The following is a 12866-nucleotide window of genomic DNA, read 5'->3' on the forward strand; positions in this document are numbered from 1 at the left end:
GGAATAACAGCTCACAGCACATACTGATATGTGGTATTATTATTATATAGTGGAGAGGGGACTGTACAGTGATATATGAGGGGGAATAACACAGCTCCCCGCACACACTGATATGTGCTATTATTATTATATAGGGGAGAGGGGACTGTACAGTGATATATGGGGGGAATAACACAGCACGCAGCACACACTGGTTCGTGGTATTATTATTATATAGGGGAGAGGGGACTGTACAGTGATATATGAGGGTAAATAACACAGCTCCCAGCACTCACTGATATGTGGTATTATTATTATATAGGGGGGAGGCGACCGTACAGTGATATATGAGGGTAAATAACACAGCTCCCAGCACACACTATGTGCTATTATTATTATATAGGTGGAGAGGGGACTATACAGTGATATATGAGGGGGAATAACACAGCTCCCAGCACACACTATGTGGTATTATTATTATATAGGGGAGAGGGGACCGTACAGTAATATATGAAGGGGAATAACACAGCTCCCAGCATACACTGACATGTGGTATTATTATTATATAGGGAGAGGGGACTGTACAGTGATATTAGGGGGAATAACACAGCTCTCAGCACACACTGGTTCGTGGTATTATTATTATATAGGGGAGAGGGGACTGTACAGTGATATATGAGGGTAAATAACACAGCTCCCAGCACTCACTGGTATGTGCTATTATTATTATATAGATAATTCAGCTTCTGACTGGAGAGGTGACTGCTTGGAATGGGATTTTATACAGTAACACTGGGGGATGTGTCTTGGTCATGACTCTATCATTGTGTGTGTCAGGTTCCTATTAGGTGTCAGGATGTCACTGTCTATATCTTCATGCAGGAGGGGGAGTATATAGAGGAACACAGGGGTCTGTACAAGGATGAGATAATGGAGAATCACTGGCCCCTCACTTCACTGGGTAAGCGGAGACTGATTTATTGTACAGGTGAGAGCAGGTAATGGGGCCTCCAATATACACACATCACCTGATAATCACATATATACAATGTACTCAGTCTCTGTGTGTCTCCCACAGATGGACCCAGTAACAGACATTCCGCAGAGAGATTCCCCCATCCTCTTTATTCACAGAATTGTATAGAGGAGAATCACAGGATCCCACAGGAGGATCAGGTAGGATGAATTTTGGGTCTTCCAAATTGTCTGTCACTATATATTCTGTAGAGAGGCTGCATGTGTCCAAATATTTGTATTGTTTAATCTCTTACTGTTATCAGAAATTATTAATGTCCTCTATCACTGCTGGTGTATATAGGGTGAAGACCACTTGAATAATAATAAAGCAGAAGTTATAGAGGGAGACGAGACATATGTGACTGATATGAAGGCTGAAGATATAGAGGGAGAAGAAGAGACGTATGTGACTGATATGAAGGCAGAAGATCTAGAAGGAGAAGAAGAGACACATGTGATTGATATGAAGGCAGGAGATATAGAGGGAGAAGAAGAGACGTATGTTACTGATATAAAGGCAGAAGATATAGAGAGAGAAGAAGAGACGTATGTGACTGATATAAAGGCAGAAGATATAGAGGGAGAAAGAGATGTATGTGAGGGTGATCAGCAGTATAAGGAGGAGGAAATCCCTACAGATATCAGCACAGGTGAGCAATAAACACATTACAGGAAAGAGTCACATATTCTCATTGCTCAGTCACTACAACAATCTCTTATCTTACATCCTCTTTTTTCAGTCCAAACTAATGCGGGAAATGTATCTGCCCAGTGGGCGAGTGTGAAGCTAGATGCCTCTTTTTAGATTCTTTCTGAAAGTGGTACTACTCAACCTAAACACAGTTCCACTTCTTGGGGCTGCCACTACTGCTGGCTGTTCTCGCTTTCCACCAAACTTTAGAGATGTATAGACCCCATTAGTTTCTAGGCCTCAGTCACCCTAAGATACATGGATTCTAAGCTTTGACACCTGGTATCTCCAATTCCTTGGACCCTAGAGGCTAGCTGAAAGTACCCCTGATTGCTAGGTACCCCCTCTGCTGAGTCTTTAGGCCACCACCTGGGGAAACTAGAGCTCCCCAACCACAGTATGTTAGAATCAAGCTGCACTCTAGGCCACTGGTTCTGGAGTCTGATAAGCCTGTCTGAACATGGAGTTTTTAGGGAACGCTTGAATGTTTGGAGACTAACGGGAAGTCTTATTGTGCGTGGAAGGGCATTCCACATGGTGGGTGCAGCCTGAAAAAATTCCTGTAATCATACATGGGAGCAAGTAATGCGTGGGGATGAGATACACAGATCTTGTGCTGAGCGGAGAGGTTAGGTTGGAAGATAGTATGATATAAGTGAAGAGATGTATATGGATGTGGTTTGATTAGCTTTATGTGTGAGTGTAAGTATTTCATTTTGCATACGGTATAAGACCGGTAGCCTATGGAGGGACTGACAGAGCGGATCAGCAGACAATGAACGTTTGGCGAGAATGATCAGCCTCGCAGCTGCATTCAAAATGGATTATGGCGGCACGAGTCTGTTTTTGGGAAGACCAGTTAGGAGACTATTGCAATGGTCAATGCGGGAAATAATGAGTGCATATATTAGAGTTTTTGCAGTGTCTTGTGTGAGATATGTTCAAATTTTAGCTTTATTTTTTAGATGTATACAACAGGATTTTGAGACAGATTGATTGTGGGGAACAAAAGACAGTTCAGAGTGAAGGATGACACCTAGGCAGCAAGCTTGTGGGGTTTATTGTTGAGTTGTCAACAGTGATAGAGTTATCAGGTTGGTAACTACTATTGGCCGGTGAAAATATAATTAATTCCGTTTTGTATATATAAAGTTTGAGGTGGCGAGATGCCATCTAAAATGAAATGGCAGAGAGACACTCAGTGACACTGACCAGGTTATAGGTAAATAGTGAGTTCCCAAAGGAGCCTACCTGGTCTAGAGGGAGAGGCTACAGTGGGGAGCGTTGTATAGCTTTTTTCCCACCACTGCCTGCCTTTCCAGTTCTCAACTGCTATATTGACTGTCGCTGCCAACCACTGGCCTCTTATGCGGCCATCCAAAATTTCTCCCAGGAGCTCTTCCCATAATTATGGCTCACCAGGGCTGCTCCGAATTAGCTGTCTACTGGCAGTGCCTTCTATTTCATACCAGCAATGCCATAAGAGATACTGATTGGCTGAACTTGAATCCTTTAGTTTCAAGCTTGCCATTGCACTGCAAAGGACACAACTTGTCTCTCACAATGATGTTCTAGATCAATCATCTGCTGGGCACTCCTGGCACTGAGAGAGACTCAGCCACACTCTCAAACTCCCCTTGTGTCCTTTATTCTTCAGTATTTATGAGTGTGACCGGTAGCAGCCTAAAGTGTTCTGCATGATGTACTAAGCACAAACCTATGGGAATAGGGGTGAAATAAAAAATTGATTAATGACTCCTTTGCTGTGGGATACTTTAACTATTTTATTTCTACCAGGTGGACAGAATCCAAGGAAGACCTCGGAGGGGCATCTCGTTTGGTCTGCAGACTTTAAAGTAGAAGATAAGAACATCACACAAGAGTCTCCAGAAGAAAACCGCATTACCCTAAATATACATCCAGCTCTTCTTAGTGCAGATGTATCATCTGATCCCTCTATTCTTGATAAATGTACTTCTCGTAACTTACATATTGCTGCACATAGTACAGATCATAGCGGTGATACAGTCATTTCATCTTCTGAGTGTGGGAAATGTTTTACCCTTAAGCTAGCTGTTGTTAGACATGAGAGAAGTCACACAGGGGAGAGGCCATTTCCATGTTCTGAGTGTGGGAAATGTTTTACAAATGAATCAGGTCTTGTTAGACATCAGAGGATTCACACAGGCGAGAAACCATTTCCATGTTCTGAGTGTGGGAAATGTTTTACACAGAAATCTGCTCTTGATACACATCAGAGAATTCACACAGGCGAGAAACCATTTCCATGTTCTGAGTGTCGGAAATGTTTTACACACAAATCGGCTCTTGTTATGCATGAGAGAAGTCACACAGGTGAGAGGCCATTTCCATGTTCTGAGTGTGGGAAATGTTTTATGAAGAAATCAGATCTTGTTAGACATGAGACTCGTCACACAGGTGAGAAACCATTTCCATGTTCTGAGTGTGGGAAATGTTTTAAAGATAAATCTTCCCTTTTTACACACAAGAAATTTCACACAGGTGAGAAACCATTTTCATGCTCAGAGTGTGGGAAATGTTTTACACAGAAGTCATATCTTCTTAAGCACGAGAGAAGTCACACAGGTGAGAAACCATTTCCATGTTCTGTGTGTGGGAAATGTTTTACACAGAAGTCATATCTTCTTAAGCACGAGAGAGGTCACACAGGTGAGAAACCATTTCCATGTTCTGAGTGTGGGAAATGTTTTAAACGTAAATCGCATCTTGTTACACATCTTGTTGCACATCATAGACTTCACACAGGAGAGAAGACATTTCCATGCTCTGAGTGTGGGAAATGTTATACACACAAATCATCTCTTGTTATACATGAGAGAATTCATACAGGTGAGAAACCATTTCCATGCTCAGAGTGTGGAAAATGTTTTACACACAAATCAGCTCTTGTTATACATGAGAGACGTCATACAAGTGAAAAACCATTTCCATGTTCTGAGTGTGGGAAATGTTTTAAAGATAAATCTTGTCTCTTTACACACAAGAAATTTCACACAGGTGAGAAACCATTTTCATGTTCTGAGTGTAGGAAATGTTTTACACTAAAATCAGATCTACTTATACATGAGAGAAGTCACACAGGTGAGAAACCATTTCCATGCTCTGAGTGTGGGAAATGTTTTACACACAAATCATCTCTTGTTATACATAAGAGAAGTCACACAGGAGAGAGGCCATTTTCATGTTCTGAGTGTGGGAAATGTTTCACACACAAATTAGCTCTTGATATACATGAGAGACGTCACACAGGTGAGAAACCATTTTCATGTTCTGAGTGTGGAAAATGTTTTACACTTAAATCACATCTTGTTAGACATCAGAGACTTCACACAGGTGAAAAACCATTTCCATGTTCTGAGTGTGGGAAATGTTTTACAGAGAAATCGGATCTTGTTACACATGAGAGAAGTCACACAGGTGAGAAACCATTTCCATGTTCTGAGTGTGGGAAATGTTTTACACGTAAATCAGATCTTGTTATACATGAGAGAAGACACAGAGGTGAGAGGCCATATCCATGTTCTGAGTGTGGGAAATGTTTCATACACAAATCAGATCTTATTACTCATCAGAGAAGTCACACAGGCGAGAAACCATTTCCATGTTCTGAATGTGGGAAATGTTTTACACAGAAATCATCTCTTGTTAGACATCAGAGAAGTCACAGATGAGATGCAATTTCCATGTTCAGAGTAGGGATGTTCATCAGAAGTTCACCATCGAAGGGTTTTCTGGGCTTTTGAAATCAAATCAAACGATGGCTACTAGCCTTCACATTATACTGTGTGGATGCATAAAAGCAGACAGAGCTTTCTGCAGGAGCACATAAGCTGAGCTGTGGACACCACTACCGGATGTCTGCAGCTGAATTCAAACAGCCATCAGATGGGTGTCGAAAGCTGCATCATTCGATGGTTGGCAATCATTGCAGAGCCGCTGTTCGATGTAAAAAGTACTTCCGCCAGATTGGGAATATTAATGGTTGTTAATGCGTCAGTTTCTGATGTGAATTCCCATTTCTCTGCGGGAAGTTTTAGACATAAATCGCTCATTACACATAAGTCACACGGGTGAAAAACCATGTACATGTTCTGTGTATTAGAACAATCCCATTTTGTTATACAGGTGAGAACCAGCTATTGTATGACATCAAAAAGTCAGTTGAGTTTCCTCAATTGGTAGACGTGAAACAGGGTTACATTAATATTTTACCTAAAATAAATCTGTAATAACATTTGTGTCTAAAGCGCCTTTTTTTATAAGATTCAAAGCAATTTGCATAAGGTGAGGCAGCCATCTTGAACATCCTCTGTTGCTATTCTCATTGGTCCATGCTACATTGGGGTACAGAATCCTGACAGATTTTTGGAGCCTATGGATGCTCTTTAAGACTTTCAATGAAGCAAGAAAATGCAATATAGAATATATATCAGAATAAGGCGCTGAGCTCATGCAAACCCAGAGGTATTAGCATGGCAGATTCAACAATCAGGTCACATGTATTAGAATAAATATAACATTTAATTTACTATCAATAAAGAATTCAATACTAATTAAGAATGAATACATAAATATTAATCACAGGAATAATGAGCATATGGCCAGTGGATGCTGAATCTAATGTGAGATCACAAGTGAATTGCAAGTGCGACAATTGCGCGTTCAGTCCACCAAACAGCCAGACAACCCGCGGTAGACACTCTCGGATTTCACTTGTGAGCTCACAACAGATCACCATCCGGGGCGTCGGCGGCATTGGGACTCTATATATAGATCTTCAGTGAAGGAGAAGTTTTATCTGTGCCGGACATTTACTGATAATGAGCTCCTTGTATAAGGCTGGATTACACCATATGTTACGTGCAGCGCAGGACTCTTAGTTACATTGGATTGTCCATTAACCAGCACGAATCTACGTTCAGCGCATTCTCTCTTTTCTATTTAAGGTTCTATGGACATATACGCTTTTTTTATATATATATATATATATATTTCATAAGACTAATATGTCTTTATTAATTCTTAATTAGTATTGCCACCTTTATTGACTCTTGTCTGGGTGCCTTCTCCCTCTCCTACCCAGCTCAGACTTGCCTAATGACCCCCATTCTCCCGGGTCCCAATGCTTTGACACATATCCAGGGACAGTTATAGTGCCGGAGGCAGCTACCCTTCCTCAGGACTCCTGTCCCTCCAAAACACTGGAGCATCAGTGCTAATGCTCGCTATTACTATCCCCATATTGGGGAAGCCATTTTACATAACCAGTGTCATCTCTAGCAGACGCATAGACCTCAGAATGGCAGGGATTACTGTGTCAGCCCCATGGTGCGGAGGCTCCTGCTGGCATAGGAGAACTCCCTTGCTCAAACCAACAATTTTCTAAAGCTTACTTGTCCCAAAATGGGTGGGCTGTCTCATTGTACTTCCCTAGTGTCTGATTAATTTCCCCTAGTGCCTTAGTCTGTGGCTTGGCAACACATTTTTGACTTGTGCTCGAGGTATTGCTCCTCTAGAAGCTGCACTGTGGTCCCTCTTGATCTCTTCCATTGGCTTCAGACTTCCACCCAGCACCTGTGCCTACTGCAAGTGCTGCCGTTTAATGTGACCACAGCTCCTGGCATGTACTTTTAATAAAAGCTGCTCTGTGGTCACTTCTGTATCTCCTACATTGCACTTTATACCAACCTCATGGGCACTAACTTCTGATAATGCCAGTGAATACCACCACTCCATTGAAAGTGCAGGATGATGTATGTTGGTAGATGGACTTGCCAATTAGGTTTGACCTGGCCACCTGCCTGATGGCTCTAATCCATGATGACCAATTCTTTCTAATTTGCCTTAATCTTCTGATAAATTTGTATTTATTGCTCCATGTCTGCTATACCCTCATATCCACCTATGGGGAAAGATAAGAAACATAAATCCAAGTCATACTTGGTAGGAAAAATATGCTGTTCCCCTTATTCAGATATGCAACAATTGCTAAATAGTATCAAATAACAGATTGGAAGCTTATAGCCATTTACCTTCCTCCCTGGCCCCAAATTCTTCTACAGATAGAATTGTTTTTGGTGTAGGGTCCAGTCCCCATTTCCCACCCACCATCTGACAAGAGTATACTGAGATTCTTCCCCATATTAAGACGCTAACAACAAAACATGACTTCCAGTCTTTGGAGATACTGTACGTCAGGAGGTGGCTGCTATCCAATCAGGCTTGGTACATCTCTCGGAGAGTTGTCAGGAGAACAGAGAGCCTTCCAAGAATTCTTGACCAACTTAGGTAAGTTGTATCCTATCAATTGAATGGAAAATTTCTCTCTGAAGTCTTCTATGGATAGAGAAATAAGTTATGGGAAAGCAATGTGGCACTTAAATCAATAAAATAGAACAATGGTAATTAAAATGGAATAAAAATTGTGAACAAGGTACTTCCGTTAGGGCTCTGAATAAGGGACAGGTAATTCTCTTTATTTTTGATTACTTCTCCATTCCTTTCAAATGGATATTATGCCTCCATTGAAGAAGTGGAAAAATTAAAAAAAATAGATATATTCCCCATCTGCATTTTTTTGCTATTTTTTTCTACATATGATCAAAACAGATTTTTTCCAGGAATCTGATCAATGTGAAATACTATGTGTATGTATAACATCTCTACTGCGGTGTGCAGGTCTCCTGCTTTATTATTAGTACACATAGGTGATGGGTTCCTTACTCCTCGCATTGTGAGAGACCTGTGTATGTATAACGTCTGTACTGCGGTGTGCAGGTCCCCTGCTTTATTATTAGTACACATAGGTGATGGGTTCCTTACTCCTCGCATTGTGAGAGACCTGTGTATGTATAACGTCTGTACTGCGGTGTGCAGGTCTCCTGCTTTATTTTTAGTACACATAGGTGATGGGTTCCTTACTCCTCGCATTGTGAGAGACCTGTGTATGTGTAATGTCTGTACTGCGGTGTGCAGGTCTCCTGCTTTATTATTAGTACACATAGGTGATGGGTTCCTTACTCCTCCCATTGTGAGAGACCTGCGTATGTGTAACGTCTGTACTGCGGTGTGCAGGTCTCCTGCTTTATTATTAGTACACATAGGTGATGGGTTCCTTACTCCCATTGTGAGAGACCTGCTGCTGTGAGTGTGACCCTGTGTATGTGTGAGAGCTGCTGTGAGTGTGACCCTGTGTATGTGTGAGAGCTGCTGTGAGTGTGACCCTGTGTATGTGTGAGAGCTGCTGTGAGTGTGACCCTGTGTATGTGTGAGAGCTGCTGTGAGTGTGACCCTGTGTATGTGTGATAGCTGCTGTGAGTGTGACCCTGTGTATGTGTGATAGCTGCTGTGAGTGTGACCCTGTGTATCTGTGATAGCTGCTGTGAGTGTGAACCTGTGTATGTGTGATAGCTGCTGTGAGTGTGACCCTGTGTATGTGTGATAGCTGCTGTGAGTGTGACCATGTGTATGTGTGAGAGCTGCTGTGAGTGTGACCCTGTGTATGTGAGAGCTGCTGTGAGTGTGACCTTGTGTATGTGAGAGCTGCTGTGAGTGTGACCCTGTGTATGTGAGAGCTGCTGTGAGTGTGACCCTGTGTATGTGTGAGAGCTGCTGTGAGTGTGACCCTGTGTATGTGTGAGAGCTGCTGTGAGTGTGACCCTGTGTATGTCTGAGAGCTGCTGTGAGTGTGACCCTGTGTATGTGTGAGAGCTGCTGTGAGTGTGACCCTGTGTATGTGAGAGCTGCTGTGAGTGTGACCCTGTGTATGTGTGAGAGCTGCTGTGAGTGTGATCCTGTGTATGTGTGAGAGCTGCTGTGAGTGTGCATCTTTCTGTCCACAGACATAAATGATGTTATCAACCTAAGACTGGAGCTCGTATGTGAAACTTTTATATAACTATCTAGGAAGGGATGCAGCTGTTTGATGGGCTGAAGGAACATCCTAAAACTTCATTAGAAACCAGTGACATCACTGAGAGCAGCTTATCCTTTTACTAGGAACCAGTGACATGACTGAGGTACTTAATGAAGTGATTGCAATAGTATAAGTAAAGCCCCCCAATGGCTGCCTGAGCTGTGTGCTGGAGACAGTTGTGCTTTAATAAAATCCACCTATTCACAGGAATATATATTGTATACAGGCTTGTAATAAAGTAGGATTTGGTGGGAATTTGCAAAGCTTGAAAGATATCAAGCAAATCAAATAATCCCCAGAAGCTTGAACATGAAAAAGGAATCGGAGTGAGGAGTATAAGAGAGAGGTGAGAGATCTTGGACACTTCTATATTCTCCCTCATCATCATTGTTAGAGAGAGAAGAAGCCAGGACACAGAGGAGATCACAGAGAGTGAGGAGTATAAGAGAGTGGTGAGAGATCTTGGACACTTCTTTATTCTCCCTCAGCCTCATTGTTAGAGAGAGAAGAAGCCAGGACACAGAGGAGTTCACAGAGAGTGAGGAGTTAGGGACGCTGGTATAGAGGAGCCTTGACGTTTGGCCCAGCGCTTATTCATATATTTGCAAATGTATGTAAACCAATACCTCTGAATTTCTATTATCATGTAGGATTCAAGTATTTTTGTTTTTGCTGCAGTGTGCTGGAGGGAAAATCCCTTTTTTTTCAGTAGACCTGTGTATGTGTAATGTCTGTACTGCGGTGTGCAGGTCTCCTGCTTTATTATTAGTACACATAGGTGATGGGTTCCTTACTCCTCCCATTGTGAGAGACCTGTGTATGTGTAATGTCTGTACTGCGGTGTGCAGGTCTCCTGCTTTATTATTAGTACACATAGGTGATGGGTTCCTTACTCCTCCCATTGTGAGAGACCTGCGTATGTGTAACGTCTGTACTGCGGTGTGCAGGTCCCCTGCTTTATTATTAGTACACATAGGTGATGGGTTCCTTACTCCTCCCATTGTGAGAGACCTGTGTATGTGTAATGTCTGTACTGCGGTGTTTAGGTCTCCTGCTTTATTATTAGTACACATAGGTGATGGGTTCCTTACTCCCCCCATTGTGAGAGACCTGCATATGTGTAACGTCTGTACTGCGGTGTGCAGGTCTCCTGCTTTATTATTAGTACACATAGGTGATGGGTTCCTTACTCCTCCCATTGTGAGAGACCTGCGTATGTGTAATGTCTGTACTGCGGTGTGCAGGTCTCCTGCTTTATTATTAGTACACATAGGTGATGGGTTCCTTACTCCTCCCATTGTGAGAGACCTGTGTATGTGTAACATCTGTACTGCGGTGTGCAGGTCTCCTGCTTTATTATTAGTACACATAGGTGATGGGTTCCTTAAGGTGCATACACACGATCAGATTTTTTCTTCAGATATGGACGATAACGATTTAAAAATCGTTCAGTCGTTCATATCTGATGAAAAATCGTTCATATCTGACATGCCTGAACGATGGACGATCAACGATGCGCGTTCCCGTTTGTCAGATAACGATATCTGACATCTGATGGGTTTGCAGTCAGACTTGGACGATTCCATTCATTTTAATGCAGTCAAAAATCGTTCAATCGTTCAAATCGTTCAAAACTTTGGTCAAATCGTCCAAATCGTTTAATCGTTCAGTCGTTCATCTGACAAATCTGACAAGTCTGACAAATCTGACCGTGTGTACGCTCCATTACTCCTCCCATTGTGAGAGACCTGTGTATGTGTAACGTCTGTACTGCGGTGTGCAGGTCTCCTGCTTTATTATTAGTACATATAGGTGATGGGTTCCTTACTCCTCCCATTGTGAGAGACCTGCGTATGTGTAATGTCTGTACTGCGGTGTGCAGGTCTCCTGCTTTAGTATTAGTACACATAGGTGATGGGTTCCTTACTCCTCCCATTGTGAGAGACCTGTGTATGTGTAATGTCTGTACTGCGGTGTGCAGGTCTCCTGCTTTATTATTAGTACACATAGGTGATGGGTTCCTTACTCCTCCCATTGTGAGAGACCTGTGTATGTGTAACGTCTGTACTGCGGTGTGCAAGTCTCCCTCTGCCAGATCGCTTCTCGCACTTCCCCCAAGCCGCAGCATGATTGACAGGTTGCTGCCTTTAGGGGGGGCATCGGGTCTAAGCATGATGATGACTGGGACCATTCTACAAAATGGGGGCATCTTGCCAGGCCAGGGTCTGCATCTTCCAATGCAGACTTTCTGTCCCAGGCTGAGCAATTCTACCAGTTATTCTCGGTAAGCCGAGACTTACTCAGATGGCCAGTGGCTGTGGCCATCACCACCGATGGTCACCATGGTAATCCGAAGCTGCATCTTAGGATGCAGCACTCAGATCTGCGAAGCAGTTAGGTTGCGCCCATTTACACCAGATGCCTCCTGCTGCGATAACATATTAGTTGTACGATATTTGCACCTCCGCTTCCCTGCGACTGCGCAATACTCTAAATCAGGCAATTTCCTCATCTCCCACTGGCAGAAGGTCCTTACGGTTCCTCCATAGCTTATTATAAAGCTGTATATGACAAACTAGCATCTCTCCTTCCCAGGACTTCTCATTATATTCCTGATAAGACCAGTTTAGCTAAGCAATCCTTGGAGATTCCCTCTAATGAGGGCAAGGATCCTGTCCTGTGTTTGAGCTATAGGCCCATATTTAACTTCTAAACACTGACATGAAGCGATTGGCTAAACTTTTAGAAAATAGTCAAACTTTTGTCTCCAAAGTTGAATCATGGAGATCCGGTGACTTCTGTCCTTTGCTGTAGAAAATAAGGGGGAGGAGGATTTAACACCCTATTGTTCCTCAGCATACTGAATTCCACCTGCAACAATATATGATGACTATATGGTGATAGAAATTCAGAGATATTAGTTGCATGCATTTGCAAATACATGGGAAGCTGCTAGGCCACGTCACGGCTTCTCTGGCACTAGCAGTCCCTAATACTAACGGGTTCACGTCCGGGGTACAGAGCACCCCAAAAAACATCCAGCCCAGGACCCCCCCAGGGCATCACACGAAAATGGAAAACGAGTGACAGTGCAGTGTAAAGTATAGATGTGTGAGAATAATAAGTGTTGAAAAAGGATTAAAATATATGTGAAAAAAAATTACATGAATAAAAAACAAACAAAAAAAGTGATGTGAAAAGTAACTGTGTGTATTAAGTGGT

The 12866-nt window shown here is 42.6% G+C and overlaps 1 protein-coding gene across 1 annotated transcript; it reads left to right on the plus strand.

Annotated features, from left to right (window-relative positions):
* Positions 1-820: 820 nt before the first annotated feature.
* Positions 821-5963, plus strand: LOC148481718 (uncharacterized). Its single transcript, XM_088453065.1, has 4 exons — positions 821-967; positions 1058-1155; positions 1298-1646; positions 3485-5963. Exons 1-4 carry the CDS (start codon positions 856-858, stop codon positions 5398-5400), a joined length of 2475 nt encoding a protein of 824 aa, XP_088309191.1. The 5' UTR covers positions 821-855; the 3' UTR covers positions 5401-5963.
* The last annotated feature ends 6903 nt before the right edge of the window (positions 5964-12866 follow it).

Source organism: Taudactylus pleione, unplaced genomic scaffold (genome assembly GCF_031769625.1).
Source record: "Taudactylus pleione unplaced genomic scaffold, aTauple2 ptg000569l, whole genome shotgun sequence".
Classification (NCBI taxonomy): domain Eukaryota; kingdom Metazoa; phylum Chordata; class Amphibia; order Anura; family Myobatrachidae; genus Taudactylus; species Taudactylus pleione.